At 44.6% G+C, this 24,049-nt stretch overlaps 1 protein-coding gene across 1 annotated transcript in view; it reads right to left on the bottom strand.

Annotated features, from left to right (window-relative positions):
• CACNA1C (calcium voltage-gated channel subunit alpha1 C) overlaps positions 1 to 24,049 on the bottom strand; it is a 734,131-nt gene that overhangs the window by 39,035 nt on the left and 671,047 nt on the right. Inside the window, exons 33-35 of the mRNA XM_054035338.1 lie at positions 11,560 to 11,592; positions 8,417 to 8,545; positions 1,713 to 1,778 (exon numbers count right to left, since the gene is read on the bottom strand). Of these exons, the coding sequence (XP_053891313.1) occupies positions 1,713 to 1,778; positions 8,417 to 8,545; positions 11,560 to 11,592 (228 nt within the window). The remainder of the gene's footprint in view (positions 1 to 1,712; positions 1,779 to 8,416; positions 8,546 to 11,559; positions 11,593 to 24,049) is intronic.

Here is a 24,049-nt window from a genome sequence, read left to right as displayed (position 1 = left end):
TGAGCTACTCAACAGTGAGATACTGAAGGCTTTCTTCGAGAACTCTGCTTCGGCAGGCTCAGGACAGCACACAAACCAGGGGGCATAAGTGCGAACCAACTACCTGTAATTACGTTATTGCCTTTGGCACAGTATACAACAACGAACATTATAACGGGTCTGAAGAATCTAAGTGATGAAGAATGATCGAAGACTGGGCTTCTCACTGGAAAAGCAGAGACTAGAAGGTGACCTAGCAGAGGTCTTTGGAATTTGGAAAGGGATCGACACAACTGATAGACATCTGGTTTTCCCACTGCTGAGATGGTTAAAAACAGGGGATTGAATCTAAAACTAGGATTAAATAGGAAAGCCAGGCATAACTACTTCTCACAAAAGATAATAGAATTATTAGATCATGCACCTAGATATTACAGTGACAGGCTCATTCGAGATACTATAGACAGATAGGCACACAGAGGTCATCATTACATGGTAGTAGTAGCAGCTAGGTAACGTTAATGCAGTTTTCCCAAATTGTTCCCTATACTGTATAGGGAATACTAGGAAGATCTTGGTAACATTAGCTAGTTAGATTAATAAAGGCAAAACTGGAAAGTTTTAAAAGGTGACCACTCTAATTGGAGAGCTAAATAGACAGAGTTATTGAGGAGGCAACAGAGACAGTCTAAATTAATTCAAGAGACACCAAGCTTTGTTTCTTGAGAAAGAGGAGACTAGAGTAGACAGTGAAAAGGTGGTAAATTGGGGTTATGATAAAAATAATAAAACAAAATGAGATATAGCAGATCAGATGAATTTTGCCTAACCTTTCTTACGTTCTTTCTAACAATTTCTGGCTCCATCGTGAAGAATAAGAACTGTGGGATGGTGAAAGACCTTTGGAAGTGATACACCATTCCTTTCTTTTTTTTTGGTCTCTAACCTCTGATGGTCTGGTAGTTGTTCTGAGACCTTTGATTAACTAAGAGGTGGAAAGTAAAGCTTAGCATGAAAAATCATCACCAGTAAGTGAGGCAGGAATGCAACGTATAGCAGGGACAGTCACATACTGTGTGCACATCAATAGCTTTTTCCACTTGTCTGTATACAGTATCAGTCATTTGCATAGATTAGTGCTCATGCTGGTTCCAAATTTGTTTTCAGAAGCGGAGTACAATATAGTACTGATGCAGCTTCATGAGGAATTGGCACAAGTAAAGAGTTGAGATGTTGGGTCTGATCATACTTTTACTTACACTAGTGTAAATCACAAGTAACTCTGTTGAAGTCAATGGAGTGACACCGATGTGAAAGTGGGGTGAGAGAATAATCAGGCCTGATCACCACCATGACCAGGAGCCATTTAAACTGATTGCTGTGTGACAACGAGCAAGCCAGTAAACCACCTTTGATACGGCTGTGGGGATATTCCTTTGGGAGGTTGGGTGGCTGTAATGTTCTTTTTATGGTATACTCTGTGGTCTCCTACATAGTGGTTTTGTTTGGTTTGGCTGGTGTGGTTGTCAAGTCCTGTTGGCAGTGCAAACCCAGTCAATGTTTTCTGAATTGACTCAGGCTTATTGTCTGAGCTCAACTTCCTAAATGCCTGATTATATGGCTAGGAGAGGAGCTACATGTAGGACCAGAAAATGATCTGGTGATTTCTTGTGCAACTATCCTCCCCAGAATCTCATGTGTGAAAGATAACATAGCTCTTGAGAATCACCTACCTGCATTCCAATCACCGCATAGATGAAGAATAACATCACTATTAAAAGAGCCACATAGGGGAGAGCCTGGAGGGAAAAAAATAACAGAACACATTGTATCAATTAAGCAGATAACTTGGCATGCTGGAGCCAGGCATATTCTACTGGGGCCCTGCTTTATCAAGATGGCCTGAGGAGAACAGTGCCAGTCCAGAATCAATTAAGGTCTGCAATTTATCCATTTGACCACTAGATGCCTCTACTGATCCACATCTGATTTCACCAAGGTGCCTCAAATACAGCCATTGTACCACCCAAAACAAGATAGGCCCAATTATGCTTTCACTTACACTAGTGTAACTCCACAGACTTCAATGGAATCGCTCAGTTGTACACCAATGAAAGATCAGAATTAGGTCCGATCTCTGCTCGTCTTCCAAATGTAGAAAACTTATAATTAGCATCACCCTGATATTAGCAGCAAGTGATGCTCATTAGTGTGACATTCTGCAGCTACATTGGTGAAATGAGAAGTGCGTAAAGTGCCAAGACCAAAGTTCAAGGCTCCTCCTGCTATGGCTGATGATATCACAAGCACCAAAAGCAGCATGAGCTACATTCCCTGCTCTGAGTTAGGTATCTATGATAGTGTCAGAGATGCGTTCGGTGTCTGTGATCAGCTGTTGAAAAGGAAATGCAAAGTCCTGATAGCTAGTGCTGGCTTGTAAGTAGGAGACCTGCCCTGTGAGATGCTGTGTGTCCTCAGCTTTCTCAGCTATGTTTGTATTTTGTATAATTTAAAATAAAAATAATAAAATAATAATGTAGCATGTATTAAATGTATTAATGTATGATTTGACCATATCCTGCCTGCCACCCTTTTTGAATAGGAGAAAGGAATAGCCTAATATGCCATTGGTAAAAATGCATCAGCCAGAATTTCTTTGTGTCTGGACTGATTTCAAGGCAGTAACAGACCATTTTGTTGTAGGTTTAGCATTTTAAAATAAGTAAAAGAATGCCATGATTGTTTTCTTTTGCATTGCAACTTGATGTTCCTGTTCAAAATGTTCTGTGTAAATTAATTCTGTTTTGTGAGTGAATGAGGAATGTATGTATTAAAAAATAAGTGTGATGGCCATTGCTAAACCAGATGGTCTAGGGAGGAACCGGAGACAAACGCAAAGGCGCCAGGAGGCTGCAACACGCCCCTATTAAAATATCAAAAAAGGGCAAATTAACAACTTTAAAAATAAAACAGCCACTTATCAATAAAAACAAAATAGCTGTAATCAAAACCAGCATAAAATAACTCCCTAAAAAAACGTAATAAAAAAAAAACAATTAAAAAAAAACAAGCACTCGTCAAACAACAATTAATTACAGCATAATGGTGCAAACCTCATTAGTCCCAATTAAAAAAAATCACTATATAAACAGGGTGACTTGCCATAAAACTTTGGGCTCGTCCTGCCAAGACTTCTCCAGACCATCGTGTCGTGACCGACAAAACCTGGCTCCTCCCTTCCTATGATCAACCTAACTGGCCACTAGATTGATCCGGACTCTGGACTAGTAACTATAATATCGACTGGTGGAACAGTGTGTGTGTGTGTTGTGACAGACCCAGACCAGTGGGGTACAGGAGTCTGGTAGAGGGCAAATATACTGGCCACTGGATGAGTAGTTTTCTGTTCCCTGAGTGACCAGAGCAGGGGCTGCACTAGAGTAATCAGGAACCTGCTAGAACCAGTTAAGGCAGGCAGGCTAATTAGGACACCTGGAGCCAATTAAGAAGAAGCTGCTAGAATCAATTAAGGCAGGCTAATCAGGGCACCTGGGTGTTAAAAGGAGCTCAATTCAATTTGTGGTGTGAGTGTGAGCAGCTGGGAGCAAGAGGCGCAAGGAGCTGAGAGTGAGAGGGTGTGCTGCTGGAGGACTGAGGAGCACAAGCGTTATCAGACACCAGGAGGAAGGTCCTGTGGTGAGAATAAGGAAGGTGTTTGGAGGAGGCCATGGGGAAGTAGCCCAGGGAGTTGTAGCTGTCATGCAGCTGTTACAGGAGGCACTATAGACAGCTGCAGTCCACAGGGCCCTGGGCTGGAATCCGGAGTAGAGGGCGGGCCTGGGTTCCCCCCAAACCTCCCAATTGACCTGGACTGTGGGTTCTTCCAGAGGGGAAGGTGAATCTCTGAGGCAAGAAAATCCGCCAATAAGCGCAGGATCCACCAAGATAGAGGAGGAACTTTGTCACAGTGTGTACTGTGATTGAATGCATATGCTAATTGTTATATCTTCAATAAACACAGCATATTGCCTTTTCCCCTGAAAAAAACTCTGTGTGCTTATAAGCATAACAGTCCGGCCCTAAAGGAGAAACTGACTTTCCACCTTCTTGTTTTTTAAAGATTTGTAGCAGAGATGGGCTCAAGCCATGGAATTCAGATCTCCATCCTGAGTCTGAACACCTCAAAGTTTGGGGGTATTGCAATCTGAGATTTTGGTTTGGTCCATTTTACAGATCTTAGAGCCATCTGCAAAATTTGGATACTGACCCTGGTTTGGGTACTGAACATCTTCTCTTTTGGGAGTGTCTGGTCCAGAATTTTGTATGGTTGTTTGAATTTCATTTGTTAATTTTAAGTTTACTCCTACGTTTCATTAGGGCCCAATCCTGCAGTCCTTATTTAGACAGATCTGATTTCCACAAGTGTTTTGACAGAGTAAGGGACTGTTGGATTTGGCCACAAGTGAACTAGAATCTTAAAACAAGATTTAAACCTTAGATCTTTTGCATTTTGCATTAAACAATCCATCTAAATCATCAAAATGGAACAGAAGGCAGGGAAATCTTTGGTGTTCTACTAACCTAATGGGCAAATTAATCCCTGTGGTAATTCCAGGCCACATTGGAGGTACACCAAACTGGAATTTGGGTCTGTAAATTTGGAGAGAGTCCTTATGGGTCAAATCAAGGTTATGGACTTGGGGGTAGCTGAGACCCCAAAAGTGGTCCAGGGGCAGCGTCCAGTTAGCGACCCAACAGGCCAAGCTCCTAGAAGCTCTTATATCTTTAGAAGAGATAGTAGAAGGCTTCCTTCTCTACCCTACTCTCTCAATCTGTTCTACTTCTCTCCTTTTGTTTTCCTACTTACTTCATTCCCCTCTCTTGTTCTGTTTTTTTCTCCCTCTCTTGTCCTCCAAGATTCCCTCACTTCCCTCTGGTCCCACTCTCCTGGGTTTACTCCCCCTTCAGCTCTGCCTCTCCTTGGTTTCACTGCTCTTTCCTCTTGGTTCTCACTCCCTTACCTTGCTCTCAACACCCCTACTTTTTTCTTCTACCCAAATTATCTATTCTGGTCTGTGTTGATGCCTCACAATGTGGAAGCTTTGCTGACTGGTTTCCCACAACACAAGACCACTTCTCTGATCAACTTCCAGCTCCACCGGTACAGCACTAATCAGAGCAATGGCGGGAGGGTGGAGGGGATCTGAACTCCCAGAACATGGGACAGCTGATGAATATCAGGCTGTCCTGGATGAGTCAGGACATTTCTTGGGCATATTCTGAGACACAGAAAAATGCACAATCCCAGAGAAAAAAATCACCGAAATTCAGATTTGACAGTGGAACTGGCTGAACGGAGAGCTCTTAGCAATGGCTATTTTTAGTCCTCGCACTCTGCCCTCTCCATTGACTTCCTCCCATCACCCTTCAGCCCTGCCTCAGAGTGACTCTGCAGCCAAGAAGGCCTCAGAGAAGCCACTCCCTTTTCCACCAGGGTATGTTTACACTGTAGCTGGAGGTGTGACTGCAGCTTGGGTAAACTCTCCTTTGTTAGTTTTAATCTAGCTATCGCAGCTAAAAATAGGTGAAGAAGTGGAGGCCTGGGGTTCTGCGTGGGCTGTTCCAGAGTGCCTGGGACCCCAGATACAGATGCATGTTGCTAGCCCATGTTGAAGCCTGTGCTGCTGCATCGTCATGGCTATTTTTAGCTGTGCTGACTAGATTAAAGCTAGTGTAGGTCTGGTTACCCAAGCTGCAAACCCATCTCCCTCATTCTCATCCCTTCTGGCCTGGGGAGGAGAGAGCTGATCTCAGAACTGAAAGGAGCTGTTCCTAAGCCAGTAGGGCAGCCAGAATTTGAAAACTTCATTCTGTTTCCTCGGTTAGTGATGACTGGGCTGTGTCAGTGAATCTCCTTCCAACCCACCTTGCCAACACAGCTCCCATTGGAGCTGCTCACACAGCGAACCAAAGTTAGCGGTGATGGAAGTGGTGGGGTAGGTTACGGGTACGAGTTGGTCAGAAAAATGGGTGAAAGTCTTCTAAGTGGTAGTGTGACTTGTACCAATTTGGCATTCAGTGAGTGGACAAAATGAGTTGTTTACACCAACTTGGTGTTATTTTACAGTACCCAGGAGTTGTATTGTGAAGGGACCAAACTCAGTCCCTGATATAGTCAGACGTTACTCCACTGACGTCAATGGGCATTGTGGCCACTTACAGCAGGGCTGAATTCAGCCCCAGAAAAGAGTGAAGGTGGTGCAGAGTAAGTTTAAAAGTGTGGACCAGCTCCCATTCCCATCTAAGTCAGTGGAAATTTTGTCATTGCCTTCATTGGGAGCAGAAATGGAGCCTGTGTACGCATAGGCGCCACCTTTCCCCGGCACTGGTGGGTGTTTGCGCCCCCCCTGCCCCGACTCCACCCTTTCCCCATCCCTGCCCCGCCCCCATTCCAACCCCTTCCCCAAAGTCCCCACCCCAACTCCGCCCCCTCCCTGCCCCTATTGGACCCCTTCCCCAATCCCCGTCTCGGCCCTGCCTCTTCCCCGAGCGCGCAGCATTCCCCCTCCTCTCCCTCCCTCCCAGCCACGTGAAACAGCTGTTTCGCGGCACAAGCGCTAGGAGGGAGGGGGAAAAAGCGGGCATGCGGCATGCTCAGGGGAAGACGTGGAGGCAGAGGTGAGCTGGGCGGGGGGGCGGGGAGCTGCCAGTGGGTGCTGAGCACCCAACAATTTTTCCCCATGGGTGCTCCAGCCCCGGAGCACCCACGGAGTCGGCGCCTATGGGTGTGCGGGTATAGGGAAATCTGCTTTCTCTTTCAGCTTCTTGTGAATTGCTTGGCTTGTGTGTTACACTCATTTGCACACTTGCCAAATCACACATTGGTACATACTATTTTTTTATCTGCTTAGACTACATTGTCTGACCACCTTACACTGATATTTAATTTAGACCACCATTTACATCACTCCTATACTTGGCCCAGACACTTCCTCATAAGCTGAACCTGTTAGTATCAGGTTGAGTTGGCCTAATAAGTCCATGTCAAACACCTGTGAAATGCAGAAATATGCTGGGCTTCATTAGTAATTGGAACTTGGCTAACCTTAGCAACTGTTTGAAACCATTATTTCGAATGAGTGGATGTCTCCTTATCCCCATCTCCTCACCCACTGTTTACTCTCATACCTTACATTGCAGATCTGGCTCAGTTTGAGGTGTCCGCTTCACTTCTTGCTGTGGTGCAGTAGGTTCATAACCATACCACCTTACCTTTATATCTCACCTCTCACTCTGAATTATCTCAAAGTGCTTTACAAACCCTAGATCACTTTACCTCCCATTGAAATGCAGCTAGCTCTGGGGTGAAAAGCCAGCAGCTGTTTAACAGGTTACAGCTACATTACACCCAGAGGTGAAAGTAACTTAAAGGACTTACTGGTACGCAGAGCGGCCAGGCTCCTGGGCAAGGTCGAAGGGCGGCTCTGGGCCCCCAGAGAAAGGGCGGGGCCTTGGGCAGAAGGGGCAGGGCTGGGGCCAGACTCCCGCAGCCATTCAGCACTGCCTGGCCTGCACTGCCCGGGGCTCCAGCGGCAATTTAAAGGGCCCGGGGCTCCTGCTGGGAGCCCCGGGCCCTCTTAAATTGCTGGGCCCCAGGGCCGCTGCCTCTTTTGCCCCCCCCCCCCCATCAGCAGCCCTGCCAGTACGGTGCTTAAAGCGCTGTCACAGCAGCACTTTAACATTGGCTGTGTACCGGCCCATACCAGTGGCCATTTTCTTACTGGTACGCCGTACCGGTCCGTACCAGTTTACTTTCACCTCTGATTACACCACGCTTTTGGGCAGAAAGGGCAAATTACCCCTGTGGGAAGAGGCAGCACAAGGGCTATGAGCTTAATGAGATTTCAGTGGTGCACAGAGCCTTATGCTGGCCCTCTGCACATGAGTGAATTTCACCTAAAACATGGATACAGAATACCTCTGAAACTGCTGACAGAATTTTAAGGGAGCTGTGGGCAGAATGTAATTACCTGAGTTAGAATTTGGCCAATATATGGGAGTCAATATCCCTTCTCTTTTACAAAGTGCTAGGGATCTTAATGATTATAAAGTAATCAGGGCCGTGGTTTCATGTCTGAATTGCCTTTCACTTTGGTTTGAAGCAGAGACCAGCGTGTCCCATGAGATGCCAAGTGTGTATAGGACCCAAGGAATTACCTAGGCTGTCTAGGTAGAACTCACCACTGTGCAGAAGGCCAACATGAGGCCTTTGCACCACTGAAGTCCCACTTAAACGATGTGCTGGCCTGCATAGAAGAAAATTTTGCCTTTTGTGCTTAAGGCCCATCCTGCCAGCATGAAAATCTCTTTGAAAGGCAAAAAATAGCATACATACCTCTTTCCAGGCATGTCTGCTTAGTGATAAGTGAAGGAATACCTGGAAGGACTTGATGAAGGTCCAAAGCAACGTCCGGATGCCCTCCCCACGGCTCAGAAGCTTCACGAGACGCATCACACGGAAGAGTCGGAAAAAGGTGATTGAGATGCGCGAGTTTTCCTCTGCATTCTGGAACCCATTGGCACAGAGGCAGTAGTTATAACAGCAGATGAGGAACAAAGATCCTGGGTCACAGACAACACTACGTAGGAAGAGCTCACTGCACTGTTCCCTTTCGTTGTTAAAGCTCTCTGGCATTGCACTGGGCCCAGCAGCTCAGTGGATTGATGCAGGTCTAACCTGCCTTCTATCCCAAGGCTGTGGTGCCATCCTAAAGGTTCTCTGGATTTCAGTAGTCCCTAGTGGAGCTTTGCAACCTCTCATCAACCCCTTCCTTTGGGTTCCTTACTGAGGGTGCCTGAACTCATGATCAGGGTCTTAAAGGTAATGGAATAGTTTTCCTGACAGTATCTTCCTCAAGGAGTCCTCAGTTCCCCTCTGTAATTACAGTGGTCAAGAAGTCACAATTAGACAGTGGGGGAAAAAGACAGTTTTCTTTTGGAGTTGTCTCTGAAGCTACTACATAATGTGCATCATCCAGCTGCCCTGGTTAATCTGGCACTAAGTATCCATGACACACTTAGCCTGCTCTGCCTGGGGAACTCTGGCAGGTCCCAAGTCTGCTTTGAAGCTTGGAGGTCCCACATGAGCATAGCATGTGCTGCCACTGAGCCAAGCTCTTAACATTGCTTGAGTCTCAGAATCAGCCTTCCCATCTCCGCAGTGGCATGGCTGTGTTTTTTGTGCTCTGCACTGTGCACTCACAGTCCTGAGCTCTGGGCCCTTCATCTTTCTCATGACCCCTCTGTATTTCCCACAGCCTATGCACTGCCCAGTATTTTTTTAAAATTTTGGCTTGACAGCTAGCGCTCAGGCCGGGAATATTTTTAAATAGTCTCTCTGCTGGCCTCTGCTTTTCTCACTGCTCAGCCTTGTCCCTAGGCATTTCCCCCATGGCCTGCAACCAGCTTTGACATTCTTCATGCTTCACATATGCTCGAGCAACAGCTTCCCAAACAAAAAGGAGTCCGTTGCTTTGCCGTAGCTTGTGTAATGAACCCTGCTGCCTAGCTCAAGGTGAGCGAATCACTCTGCTTGGGGGAATTGTGCAGAACATAGTTACAGGGTTCCCAGTTCATTTTGCCCCCAACCCTCCTGAAAATATTGTGCTAAATATATGTAGGCAGTAGTTTCCATCGGAAATGCTGTGGGAACATAACCCTGTGCTATATAGGGAGATAATCCTATCCCCCTCCTACTCCCTCTGTCAGAGAAGTACACAGACACCACCTCCCTTCCCTGCTGCAAAGCCAAGAGCTGGATGCACCAAACTACTGAGAGAATAACCTTCAGGACTCAGAAACAGTGCAGATCACCCCTTCTTAACTAGTCACCACTATACAAACCAGGAGAGAACAGAGCTTTTGGATTTCCTCTTATAGCTCAAAATAAGCAGCATCTGCTTGCATTTCTATTCCTCATGAAAGCCAAGCTGTAGAAACAACTTGGATTTATATTTCTGAGATGACTAGAAAAAATTCTAGTTTCAAGGTGCAGTGACCAGAGGCCCTGTGCGTGTGTCTGTTCCTTTATCCAGCCGGTTGTTTGTAGTCTTTGCTTCCAGAAGGGTTTCAACCACTTCACAGCTGACCCTCTGCTCCAGCACGTGAGTTGCAATGGTGTGTGGCTACTTACACTTCAAGCTAGACTCTCAGAGAAACATTGTGTCGTGTCTAGTAGATCAGAGCTGCGCTGGAGGTGCAGCTTTGCCTGCTATATGAAGCATGTTAATCATCAGTGACACCTTTGAGAGCTAGTGTCTTCCTCCAGCCTACAGTGTGGGATTCTGGGGACTATTAAACCTGTGGCCAATGCGGGGCATTCCCCATTTGTTGGCAAGGCACAGAATTCAGCGTGAGGCTGTGTGGCCTCTTGCTGGCTGGGCACACTGATCAGTGAAGGAGAAACTGAGGGGACAGACAACCTCCAGGAACAAACCTCAACGAGTTTCCCTCCAAACCCTAACTAACATCTGCCCACTCCTCCTCCCACTTTAACACCACCAATAGTCTGTAAGCCAAATTCTCCTCCCATTTACATCAACACAACTTCACTAAAGTCAATGGGGTGTAAATAAGAGGAGAATTTGGCTGTGAGCAATTAAATAGACATGACACTTGTCTACATCCAGGATTACTATTCAAGAAGGCAACTACAAAGCTTGTGAACCACTCTCATCCCATGTAATCCCTCTGACCCAATTTCCTCTAATAAACTAAATTCAAAGAAGAGTTAAGGCCAATTATTTAAAATTTTACTCCCGTGTGGGTAGGGCCTAATTGCACCTACTATGGCGGTGCATAAATTAGGGAGTTTTTGCTTACATCTTCCACGTTTGTTATGTTTACTTGGGGAGCTGGACAGTGTAAGACCAGGTGACAACTGCTTGGCCAGTCTGAACAGATTCCTCCTTGCTTGCTATACTCTCATTTTCTAGCAGCTCTCTGATGTGTGTATCTCTGACAGAGCAAGGAAGTTCTACATGGCTGCACACAGAGAATGGGTTTAATACACCCCTGATGGTATGATGTTTTAAAATGTAGCTCTCAAAGGCTGTGTAGTTTTTGATCATTATTGCTTATCCTCTTCTTACACAAAAGGTGAATTTAAACTTCACTACTACATCATCTCAGCTCATCAGAGATTCAGAGCCCCAGACCTTTATAGCAAATTTGGATTTGAAATCACATTGCAAGTCAATCCAATGTCAAAATGATATAGAAAGTTAGCTGCTAACAAGAAATCTTAACAGTTCTTGTTCTCTCTTGGCAACTGATTAGAAGGTAGGACAACAATTAACTTGACCAAAGGAAAACTAAGGATGCATGAAAAATACACATATGTAGCATATTCACAGCTCATGTGAACACCAGACTCTCACAAATACACAACACAGCAGCTGCATGCAGAGATAACTAGGCTGGGCTTGGAGAAAAAACCCATGATCAGGGGAAGAGAGTAAAGGAGTGTGAGAGGACGACTGTCACAGAAGCTGTGAGGGTGGTCTGTATTTTTGGTCTTACCATAGAGGAAGAGCATTGGGTATGTTCAGCTGGCTTTAAAGAAAGGGAGACAGAAATAAGCTGTAATAAGTCTCCAATAAGAGGCTCAGGCTAACACAGGAGCAACAAAATGGCAGAAGAGGGCAAAATTGGGGGAAAAGAATGCAAAAGTAGACTGGGCTGATTCCCTAAGGCTGCAGTGGACCAATTTCAGCCCTGGCAAACGTGGATGCAACTCCCAATGAGAGCTGCACCCGCTGATAGATCTGAATTTGGCCCAGTGTTTTCTGGGTTTCTAGACATCTTGAACCCCCTATGGAGTAGAGGACAGAATGCTGCTAATACATTTCTGATATCCCAACTCTAGCTAGAACTCAGAAGGGACATCTCCCAGTACAGCAGCTAACTGAACTCCCTATCTCAACTCAAGGCCACTTCTGCATAGGAAGCAGCCATCTTCTAATATTTCAGTCTGATCTGCAAACCCATTTAACCCACAATAGCCCAAATCTATGGCATTTTCTATTTATATGTCCCCATGTCCTAGCATACAGTTCTCAGTGATTACATTGTGGTTATTAAAACAATAGGCTGAGATAATGTAATCACTCGCTTGGCAACCCTACAACAGCCATTTCCAGCTGTAGAAAGTGGGATGGTAAAGCTGTCAATTAGTCCTCTCCATGATCTAGCCTCACCCACCCCCACAGGCAAAGAAACTCCAGGGAAGTGATGGATGAGCCAATGGAGTCTGGTAGCAGCTGAGTTCCAGCTACTCCTAGAGAAACCCAACCACTCCGAATACTGTGCATGACCCGCTTTCTTTACTAGCCTTTGAGGCCATTTCCAGTGTGGAGATTAGTTCTGAAAACCAATGACAGTAGCTAGTGCTCCAGGCTGTACCAGAGAGTACAAGAGAATCCAAAAATGAAAATTTTATGTAGGCTCCCTCAGATAAACATCAGCTTAATCTGTAGGGACTAGCCGACGTCACACGCCGATTGATGGAAACGTCTCTGAAGCTATTCTCTGTAGCTACACCAGTGAGGGTGAAACTGGTGCACTGCTTCTTCCCTTGCAGCTGAACTCAGCCAACAGGCTACTTTGGACCCCAGCAAGATGCTCCTGTGCTTTCTGCCAATGGGAACACACTGAGGACATTGAACTAACCAAATTAGCTTTGTATTTTGTTTTTATGTAAATTGAGGCTGTATTTTTAGATGCCCTGAACATCCAGTGACGTGTGCGAATGAGGACAATAAAAAACGAAAGCTACCTCTAACTCCCTGGTGCTCTTTTAGGTTAACTCGTTGCTTTGGCACTCGAGGGTCTCTTTGCTTTTACCCTCCTCTTTCAGATGTTTGCTCTTGTGTTTTCTTTTCAAGTATTAAACAAGGAAAATTTGGCTGGAATACTGAAGATGGAAATTTGCCCATACAGACATTTTTCATACAGGCCAGATAAAGATTTTGTTTTAATGCTGCTCCGCAAATTCTTCCTTTCTGACAATGGATATTTTTTTTCTTTTGGTCTGTCTTACAAAACATTATTTTGAATTTGAGTTTTTGCTCACAGGAGAGGGCCCAATCCTACCAGGTGCTGAGCTCCTGCTAGGAGGTGCTGAGCCCCGCAGGTTCCATTGAAGTCAACAGGAATCCAGGGCATTCAACGCTTCTCAGGTGGCTCTGGGAATCTTTCAGGATTACCAATATGACCAGGCTGATGACATCAGAAATAGTTTTCCTGTGACTGGCTGTCTCAAGAAGCCTTGTAAGTGCTGTAAAGTTACTGTTCCTTACTCATAGTTCTGATATCATCAGTATTTGACCAGAATGTGAGGATAATAATAATGTAACAGTGAAAACAATTCTATATGAAAAGATATTTAAGAAGCTATGAATGCACCAAAATAGTTAACATGTGGCCCCTAATACTGAGCAATCAGTAACCTGTTAGGTAACTATGAATCATAGACTGTCTACTTGGTATGGCTGAAGAAGCAAAGTGTATCTTGGGTAATCCCTCTCCCACTCCTTGAGCAGCTGGCCTGAATTTTAAGAAAGCATCAAATATAATTTAAATGTTGATCCTTCCCACAAAAAGGATTTATAATCCAATGGAAATATTTGTTAACATCAATAGATGTCCCATCTAGTAGTCTCCAGTTAATAAAGTCTTGCTCTCTTGAAATTGTGGACACACAGTACTGTGTGGGGGGGTGGGTGGATGGGTGTGGGTATGAGATGAGGGGATGGTGAACTGAACATTCTAAAAGTTTGGTCTTCCATGTTGCTTGCTGAAAATATTCCATGATACTTTGAAAATGTTGTGAGAACTTCCATGTCCCACCATTGTTTCCACCATTGCTGATGGATTGGTATGCAAGAACCTTGCCTGTTGTGTCAGTCCCTTACAGATCCATGCGTAGCTGTTTCATCATGAGCATCCCTAACTATGTGTGGAATGTGACCCTTTTAAATGAACTCTGTCAACAAGTGCTGGGGGTGTGACTTTTTATTCCTGGCTGGTGGAATGTGTCAGTAAAACAGCAAAACTCTTTCTACTGTCACCACAAGGGACAGCCTCTAAACCAAGCAGCATGGAGCACTCTCACTCCAACCTTCACTGCTGCAAGCTTGTCGTTCAGATGAGACTGCCTTTGGCTGCTGCCGCCATCTTGCTGTATAGATTTCAGTCCAACAGCAGTTTCTGGAGCAAGAATCTCACAAGCTGAAACCACGGACACTGCCAAAACATTTTCCTAATTCCACAGGGGCAAGGCCCTGTGGACTGGAGTAGAGACATCTGAGGACATGCTGCTGGTGCATAAGAGTGAACCTGGCTAACTATGTCACAGAGATAGCTATCTGTAGTTTCCCTGCCAGCCCTATGCATTGTGAAGCACCACTGGTTTTGGAGTGGGAATAGGAAAGGCTCAGGGCATCTAGTACCCTAACTGCTTGTCCTAGAAGAGTGGAGGAACACTGAAGTCACACAGGCTCACAGGGGTTTAAGCAGTGCCAGTAGGTACTTGGAAGTGATGTTTAAATATCAGTGTATAAATTCCATATAAATGGACAATAAGGTTTCCTTAAAATAAACAGAGGCTCATTTATAAGAAGCGTAGGAACTATGTACAAAAGCAGATTTTTAAAGAGGAGTTTTGGGCAAGTGTACCAATTTATCAATAAGACCTTGGCTTTACCGTCTGTTATCTGCTGCCTCCTGTTCATCTGCACATGCTCTAACCTGCTTTGGCTACCCCAAACCAGTCTTGTCATTTCAAGACTGGGATTTGAGGCAAGGCAAACTTCGCCGCAGAGTAATGTGCACATAACTGAATGACAGATGGGCAGCAGTGGCATTTTGGGGCCCATTCCAGAGGCTGTGCCCTGAGCCAGCTGGTATTGTAGAGAGAAAGAACCTAGAGTACCAGTCACGGAAACCCTGCACAGCCAGTCCTGGGACAGTTAAAAGTGGTTGGGAATCTCTTTGTTAAGTATTTATTAATTGATTGATTAGACACTATAAGTTGCACTTGCAACTATAAAGGAAGGAAACACCCAGGGCAGGCCTCTTCTTGCATAAAGACATTCATGGAGTCAAACATAATGTAAGTTGTAAATAATTGGCCTATATGATGTTGTTGTTTTTTACATTACTACATTTATAAGAGGTAGCTAGACTGGGAGCAGGAGGGGAGGAGAAACAGAGGGCTCCTGTAGTGTTAGAGGCTGGAAAAGGACTCAGTAGAATGAAGGCTGAGGGAGAGCTGGAGCACACCTGGAAATGAATGGTTACTTACCTTACAGTAACTGTGGTTCTTCAAGATGATGTTTGTGGATCCCATTGTAGGTGTGCATGTACCCCATATGTGGGAGATATGAATCTTTTGAATAGCAGGGTCTGTCAAGGCCACCAATGTGCCATGGTGTCTTCATGCCCTGCCCCAAGGCATATGTCAGGGCAGTCACAACTGGCCCTCAATTCCCTTGCTAATACAGAATCCCAAATAAGGAGGACTCTGAAAAAGTGGGGATGGAAGGTGGGTTGTGGAATCCATGCAGACGGCAACATCTTAAAGAACCACAGTTGCTATAAGGTAAGTACCTGTTCTCTTCTTCGAGTATGTGTCTGTGGGGATCACACTCTAGGTGACTGACAAGCAGTGACCTATCTGGAAAGTAGGACTGATGAGCCCTGACTGTCACGAACTGAACAACAATTGTAACACTCTCCTATGCATCCGAAGAAGTGGGTTGTAGCCCACGAAAGCTTATGCTCTAATAAATTTGTTAGTCTCTAAGGTGCCACAGGTACTCCTGTTCTTTTTGAGGATACAGACTAACACGGCTGCTACCCTGAAAACTCTCCTATTGAATTGGGCATTTGATCTTGCAGCCAGGTCAAGGGCATTGTGTTTAACAAAAGTAAGACTATTAATCCACATAGCTGCCTTGCAAATTTTGGATTCAGGGATGTTCCTGATGCAAGCAAAGAATGCGGCTGGTGCTCTACTGGAGTGAGTGTTAACTTTTGGAGGGAGAGGCATATCAATCATATGATAGCAGCTTGATATAAACTGCATAATCCATTTAGAAATTCTCTGAGAGGAGATGGCTTGATTCTCGGAAGCACCAGGGAAGACAATAAAAGGATTGGGAGACAGTCTGTTCTGTCAAGATAGTATCACAAGGCCCTTGAAACAAGGTGTGGCGTTTCTCATCTTCTGTCTGATTTTACACATCACTCTTGGGATCTAGGGAATCAAAGGAAATGCACTAGACATTGATCCCACAATATAAGGAAGGTGTCATGTAATGATCCCAGTCTCATGTCTCCCCTGAAACAAAAGGTTGGATGTTTCATATGATCTTTTGTGGCAAAGAAGCCTGTAATGGGATTTCCCAAGAGGTGAAATATTGGTTTGATGCTGGAGCTCTTCAGAGACCACTTGTGATTGGTGATGGATTGTCTGCTCAAGAAGCCTGCTAGGTTGTTGCTGACTCCTAGAAGATGAAGAGCAACTGCTTATATTGGTTATCCTGTATTGTTGGAACCATGTCCATTAACATGATAGCCTCCTAACATAGGGGTGATGATACGGCACTTCCCTGCTTTACAGTACATTGTAGATGTGTCGTCTGTGAGAATTTGCACCGTGGAATTCTGTGGAACAGGCTGGAATGCTATGCAAGATCATCTGATCACTCAGAATTCTAGGACATTAACGTAAAGAGTCATATCCTTTTGAGACCAAGTCCTTTGTATCCAGAGGTGCTCCAGGTGTGTTCCCCAACCAGTCCTGATACATAAGTGATAAACATCTTTGTTGGAAGAGATTTGGAGAAGAGAACCCTCTTCTGAACATTTTTTCGGCCTAACCACCAGTTCAATGCTGACAGGATGTGTGCAGGGACCACAATTCAGATGCTCATTTGATGTCATCGAGGGTGGGTAATACACCAACATTAACCAGCCTTGTAATGGATGCACATGAAGTCTGGGTAGTGGCAACATGTATACAAACTGTCATGTGGCCTAGGAGTTTGAGGCAGTTTCTTACTGTAGTTGTCAGATTTGATTTGATACTGGTGATTATCATTTGAAGGGAAAGAAATCTGTTACAGGGAAGACATGCTTTGGCTTATTTGGATTTGATTAGGGCTCCTACAAATTCTGTCCTCTGTGCTGGAATGAGACACGATTTATCATAATTCACCATGAAACCCAGTTGCCTGAATAGTTCACAGCTTTGGCAACTTCTTGATGAGATCTTCCTTTGATAATCCATTTGTCTACATATTAATATATGCAAATACCTCAACTGCTCAGATGTACTGCCACTACTGCTAGGCATTTTGTGAAGGCTTCTGGTACTGTGGAGATAGCAAATGGAAGCATTTTGTGCTGATAATGACTGGGCCCTATTGTGAATTGCAGACACATCCTGTGGGGCTGGGTGGCTGGCAATAAGGAAGTATGGGGGAGGGCTAGCTCAGTGGTTTGAGCATTGGCCTGCTAAACCCAGGGTTGTGAGCTCAATCCTTGAGGGGGCCACTTAGGGACCTGGGGCAAAATCAGTACTTAGTCCTGCTAGTGAAGGCAGGGGCCTGGACTTAATGACCTTTCCGGGTCCCTTCCAGTTCTATGAGATAGGTATATCTCCATATATTATTTGTAGGTCGAGAGCCTCAAACTGGTTTTGAGCCTGAAGGGAAGGGACGATGGAGGCAAGTATTACCATCCTGAATGTGGAACAGTGAATACATTTGTTCAGTCTTCTCAGGTGTAGGATAGAATGAAAGCCTCTTTTTTTTCTTCAGGGTAAGGAAATACTGGGGACAAAAGTCACTTCCCCTGTACTCCAGAGGCATTCCTCTATGGCTCCTAGACAAAACAGAGAAGCTGCTTCTTCTTTCAGGTGATTTTCATGACAATGGTCCCTGAAGAGGGACAGGGAAGGGGATGGAAGGGGTTAAGGGCTAAAAGTGGATGAGATAGTCATGACTGATAACAACAAACAGATGTGTGCTGGAAGTTATCATAAACAATGGTGCTTGATGGAAGAAACCAAGTCAGCATTTAAGAGGAAGGTTTAGGGATGGTTACTAGTGGTCTGAGTGTGGCTCTTGACCCTTTTATCAAACCTGCTGCCTGGAAACTGAGGTAGAGTGACTAACAGTCAAAGAAGCCTTCTGACCTGCACATGAAAGCACATGAAAACCTTGGCTTCCTCCTGTGTAGGTATTCAGAAGACCTGTGTTGGGGATAGGTAGGTGTTTTCTGACACAATTGCTCCTGGTACCTAAAGAGCTTATAGTTTGGGCCTAAGGTATAGCTGCACAAGGAACAGAACATGGCCCTGGAATCCTTGAGAGAGTGCAGTGCATTGTCAGCACGAGTGCCAAACAATTCTTTGCTTTCAAAGAGAAAATTCTCAGTTGTGTGTTTCACTTTTTTTACAAATGTCAGAGGCTTGCAGCCAGGACACTTTGTGTGTGGTCACAGAAGTGGCCATGGCTCTAGCTGTATCAAATGCATCCATGGCTGCCTGTAGTGGTGGTTTTGCTTCTAGTTGGCCCTCCACAATAATGCTTTTTGACTCCTCTGGAATCTTGTGGAAGATCAGCTATCTCATTGGGGTAGGGTTTTTCCCACAAATACGTCCTGGTAATCAGCAATTCATAGCTGCAGTGATACTGATGAATAGACCTTTCTTCTAAATAAGTCTAATTTTTTTGGAGAGGGAGGGGAGTGTCTTTGTCTTTAGGAATGGTATTAGTCTGCTTCGTTGTCTGTTCATGGACCTCAGAAACCACTAAGAAACTCAGAGTTGGATGTAAAAAGAACAGGAGTACTTGTGGCACCTTAGAGACTAACAAATTTATTAGAGCATAAGCTTTCCTGCCCACTTCTTTGGATGCATATAGAGTGGAACATATATTGAGGAGATATATATACACACATACAGAGAGCATGAACATGTGGGAGTTGTCTTACCAACTCTGAGAGGCCAATTAAGTAAGAAAAAAAAATTTTTTTTTTGAAGTGATAATCAAGCTAGCCCAGTACAGACAGTTTGATAAGAAGTGTGAGAATACTTACAAGGGGAGATAGATTCAATGTTTGTAATGGCTCAGCCATTCCCAGTCCAGAGTTGGATGTGTGTCAAACTGTTCAAACCCCTTTTGGGGAACCTGGGACCTTTTTTTCTGCTGGCTTAGTCAGAGGTGGTAGTACAACTGGTGTCTGCCACAGGGTCTTGGCTAGGTCTAAGATGCCCTCTCATTGACAGGTAGACCTATCCTACCAGGGGAACACAAGTGCAAAATATGAGAGCTTTTTCTTCATGACAGATGTTTCGATGTCAAGAGTTTCAGTAATGCAGGCAAGTAGCTCCTAAAATGCTTTAAAGTAATCAGGGGCTAGTACTGAAGCTAAAGAGACGGCTTTGTCTGGGGAGGATGATGATGAGTGTCTGGTGGATGAAGAGTGTTGTTCTGGGGGGTTCCAGTGCCTTTTCCTCCTCCTGCCAGTTGCTCTTGTTCTTCCCTCTCTGTAGATGGGGGTCTGGCCATAGATGCAGAGGGACAAGGAGATCTATGCTTCCCGGAATGATAGAAGGGAGACCAGCTCCTGGATGCCCTGGGAAGGGGTTCCTAGTTTGCCTGATATGGCCAGGGTGGTGCACTGCATTGGTAAGGCTGGTTCAGATGGTGTTAACCTGGCCATTGCCATGTTGTAGGTGGATGTGTTGGAGCTCTAAACTGAGATTCCTAGTTTGTAGAGAGAGACTATTTCATGCCTGAGGGGAGGCAGCTTCCTAGTGGATGGAGAAGAAAAGGCGTGTTTCAGTGATGGAGATGAAGAACAGACATCATCCAGAGGCGGTGCACCAACCTCTGAGGTGACTTCAGTACCAAGATGCCAGAAATATGCACCTGTGCCAAGTGCAGAGACACTGGTGCTGGGGACATAGTTACCTCCTCAGACAGAGACCCATTTGGTACCAGCATGGATTCCGCTGACGGTACCAATGTTGATGTTGTTACTGGTGTTGAAGCTGGTGCTGCTTTCTGCCAGTTACAGGTATCTTGTGCTTCTTTGATGCTGAGCTGGTGACTGAAGCTTTGGGTTCAACCTTATGGGAAGAAAGGGACTGGTGTTGGGAGCCATGTCTATCCCAGTGTTCAGGTCTCCCTTGCCTCACTGAGGTGGTGGGACTGGTCTTTGGTGCCAGGGTGGTAGTCTGAGCTTAGGTGATCTTCCACACTGAATCCTTGCCTGATGGTGCTGAGGGTCTTTTGCTGGTACTGATCTTGGCAGTTGGGTGCTGGCTGGCAGGAACGCTGACAAAGATAAAGACTTCGAAAGATCAGATCCATCTTGGAAGTCAATCCTCTCTCGTTGGGGGTTTACATTTCCCCCCTAGATGCTTTGAGGAGGTAAAGCTTCAGATGGGTGTCCCCAGACTTTCTTGTTCTTGTTAAGACAACTGATGAATGGAGCAGTGATCTGACACATGGTTCTCATGAGACAGAAAGACAGTGGCTGTGACCATCAGTGTGCAGCCATCTTAGGACAGACACAGTTGGAGGTCTGAGAGCTTTGAATCCATCATTTTGGCACAGGTAGAGGTGTCAAGGGAGAATTTTTTGTTGTTGGCTATGACTGGATAATAAAATAAAATAACAAAGGGGCATGAGGACATGCATTACATAGGTATGGCTCCACAGACACTGTGATTCAAAAGACTTTGATCTCATGCATATGGGGTGCATGTGCATCTAGAGTAGGAGCCACATGGACGTATATTCAAAGAAGAATCAGAGGTTAACAGAATATATATAAAAGACATTGGAGCCAAATTATCAATTCTCCAATGATTCTAATACAGCTATTAGATTTTCCATCGCATTTCTAGTCTGAACAGACTAAAGGGACATCACTGTCAGGTGATGAGAACAGCACAAGTCCTCCAGAGGCAACTGGATGCCCAGAAGAAGTCCAGAGCATAAAACTATTTTGAGCCCTGGCAGTAATTACTCAGTCATTACCCTGGGGGTTATCACAAAACCTGAGTAATCTGTCTGTCATTGCTCTGGGGGGTTTTAATCACAAGACCTCTGGAGGTAATCCATTTGCCACTGATGTTTGTAAATGTATCAACACTCCAGGCAGAAATCAGTCTGCCATTCCTCTAAGAGATGAACTGAGGGAGTGCTATGGGATTATGGAGGAAATAATTCTCAACACATACAACCCTACAGTGAAACCAATGGATTCACTGGCTATTACAAAAAGACAGTCATGTAGGCATTTAAGACTCCCTACTCTCCACTAAGAATTCAGTACCTTTGATTATTACTGGAAACATTTTGAGTGCAGTAAGTTTGATCATGTCCATAAAACACAGATGATTTGCTTAGTTTGGGTTTAGTGGGTGCTTGAGAGGAGCATACCTGTTTCATATAGATGGTGAATCAAAGGACCTGATCCTGTCTTCATGGAAGTAAATGGCAAAATTCCCACCAACTTCAATGGGAACAGCACTGTGCTTAAGTGGTTCCAGTGGGATCTATCTCGGGCTAAACTCCTGATTGCTGTACAGAGGAGACTAATATAATGCCACCTCTTTTTAATGTAGAGTGAGTTTCATCTGGTGCAACATGGAGCTTCAGCTCCTATTGGGACGGGAGTTGTGATGTCTGAGATGATGTTTGTCATAACACTTATGTTATTCCCTGCTAATGTGGGTCACTGTACCATTATAGTAAGTGTCAGCTCATACAAACTTAACATCCATGTTTCAGATGCAGTCTATCCAACTTCAGATCTGCAAAAGGCATATTTATTTGCCTATCCACATATACAACTTAGTCCTATTTTCAATATGGTTCATGATGTTTAAAAGAAATATATATACCAAGTGAGGCTTAAAATAGTCAATTCTATCTTCATTTCCTATGAATTCTAGGATTTTTAAATTCAGGGAGCTGCACTACTAATTAGCATCATTTGTATATACAAATCATGCCAATTTGAATAACTTATTAATTTATTTAATATCTGACATATATATCCATGAAGTTTCCAGAGACAGTAATCTTATGGTTCCAGGTGATTAGAGGTAAATATAAAGAAAGTCACTTGCTTTAATTTGGCTATGCAAATGACCCCAGATTGAGTTATTGGACAGTTAAATGAAAGGTTCACTTTTCATACAGCTGTGAGCTACTTTTTTTAGAAACCTGAGTTTCAGAGGAAAAGTACAACAACTGGGAAAACATGTACATGCAAATTATTCTTAATTTTCATGATGTGTTAATAATGCTTCTAATTAAATCTGGGTAAATGATAAATTCAAGCTTTACGATAATCAAGCCCCAGGGTTCCTGGGAAATAAGATATAGAGCTTAGCTAGCATTAAATAGTATCAGAGATGTGGTATTCATCTCCACAATGTAATAGCTCTTAGTTCTGGTCCTGACTACGCAAAGCAGGTGATTATATTCTTTGATTTCTGTGGAATGGGTACATGAAGAAAGTCCCATTCAGGTAAGAAGGAACTGAAGAAAGACTGAGGCAGGGACATAGACACTGAAAGCTCAGCTGGAGTGGAGGATGGTTATAGCATTTTTAGGACAGGCTCTCTGAATGGTGTGGAGTGTAATGAGGATTATGGAGGGTCATTCCCTAATACATGAACCTCATATTTAATGTCATTTTTAATATGACTGCAATCAAATATCAGCCTTTACAAAGTGACTAGTATTAAGGTGCTAGTCCAGAGACGGACTAGCAAGGCTTCAAGAAGGCCTGGCAATTTGGGACTCATGACAAGAGTGAATACTGACCTGTGCCCCAATGCCAGAAACCAGGAGTCCCAGCATGGGCTCCATGTAGGACTTGTCTCTTCACTGTTAGTTCTTGATTCCGCTGTTGGGCAGGGATCCTGAAGGAGGAAGTCCAGGCTCAGGAGCATATCAGTAGAGACAGGGAAGGAATTATCCATGAGTCAGAGCGGGGCTGACTGGGATGGTGGTCAGGCAGGTGGAGAGAAGGAAGGAATTAGTCAAAAGAAGGCACCAGGTTCAGACTGGGGCACTTGGTAAGGGATCTTGTTTATTGTGAGGAGGCAGAGATGGGAGGCAGCTGAGGTGCCAAGGAACTGTGTCCTTAGCTTTCACTAGACGACAGTAACACTGAGCAGGACTTATTTAGTTCTCTGTTTTTTAAAGCACTGTACCAATATCAGCTAATTAACCTTCACAGCACCCCATCCATTATTAATGTCACCTCCATTTTAAGAGGGAGAAAGTGAGACGCAGATAGCTGAGCAGGGACAGTGAGTCAGAGGCAGAACCTGGGTCAGAACTCCAAGATCCAGGCTCCCAGTTTTCATCTCAACTTACTAGGCCACATTCTTTGTCTGCTGCACTCCATGCCCCCAGGATTCGAGACCCACCCCTCTCGCTGGGTTTCAGAGCCCAGGCTCCAGCCCAAGTGGGAATGTCTACACTGCTAAATTTTGACAGTTGACCAGGGCTCTGAGACTCGCTGCTGCAGGATTTTTTAAAATTGCAGTTTAGACGTATCCACAATTTCTCTCTTACTCCCATTAATAAGGCACCTATCACCATGACTTCTAAGTGCAGAACACAGCTATAGGGCCAGGAATACAATCTAAAGGGTGATCACCTCTCTCCACCTCTTCAGGATTGAAGATTTTCATCCTTTCTTCATCTCTCCTTTCTCATCCCTCTTTCTCCATTTTCTTCTTAAGTTTCCTCATCCCTATGAGATAGGAGGGAATGATGCTTTGTGGGAAAAGTGGGGTTGGCATTTTGACCTGAGTGCAGTCTGGCTGTGGCTAATTCAGATCCCTATCAGCAGTGAGTTCCACAGCCAGGGATCTGTCAGTCATCAGGAAAGTCCTGCCTCCATCAGTTTAATTTATTAGTTATGTTGGGCATATCTGTAGCACCTCTGTGAAACCACAGCTGTC

The sequence above is a fragment of the Malaclemys terrapin genome, chromosome 1, assembly GCF_027887155.1.
Source record: "Malaclemys terrapin pileata isolate rMalTer1 chromosome 1, rMalTer1.hap1, whole genome shotgun sequence".
In the NCBI taxonomy this organism is placed as follows: domain Eukaryota; kingdom Metazoa; phylum Chordata; order Testudines; family Emydidae; genus Malaclemys; species Malaclemys terrapin.
Note: the sequence above shows the minus strand (reverse complement) of the source record. Positions and strands in the feature narration are given on the sequence as shown.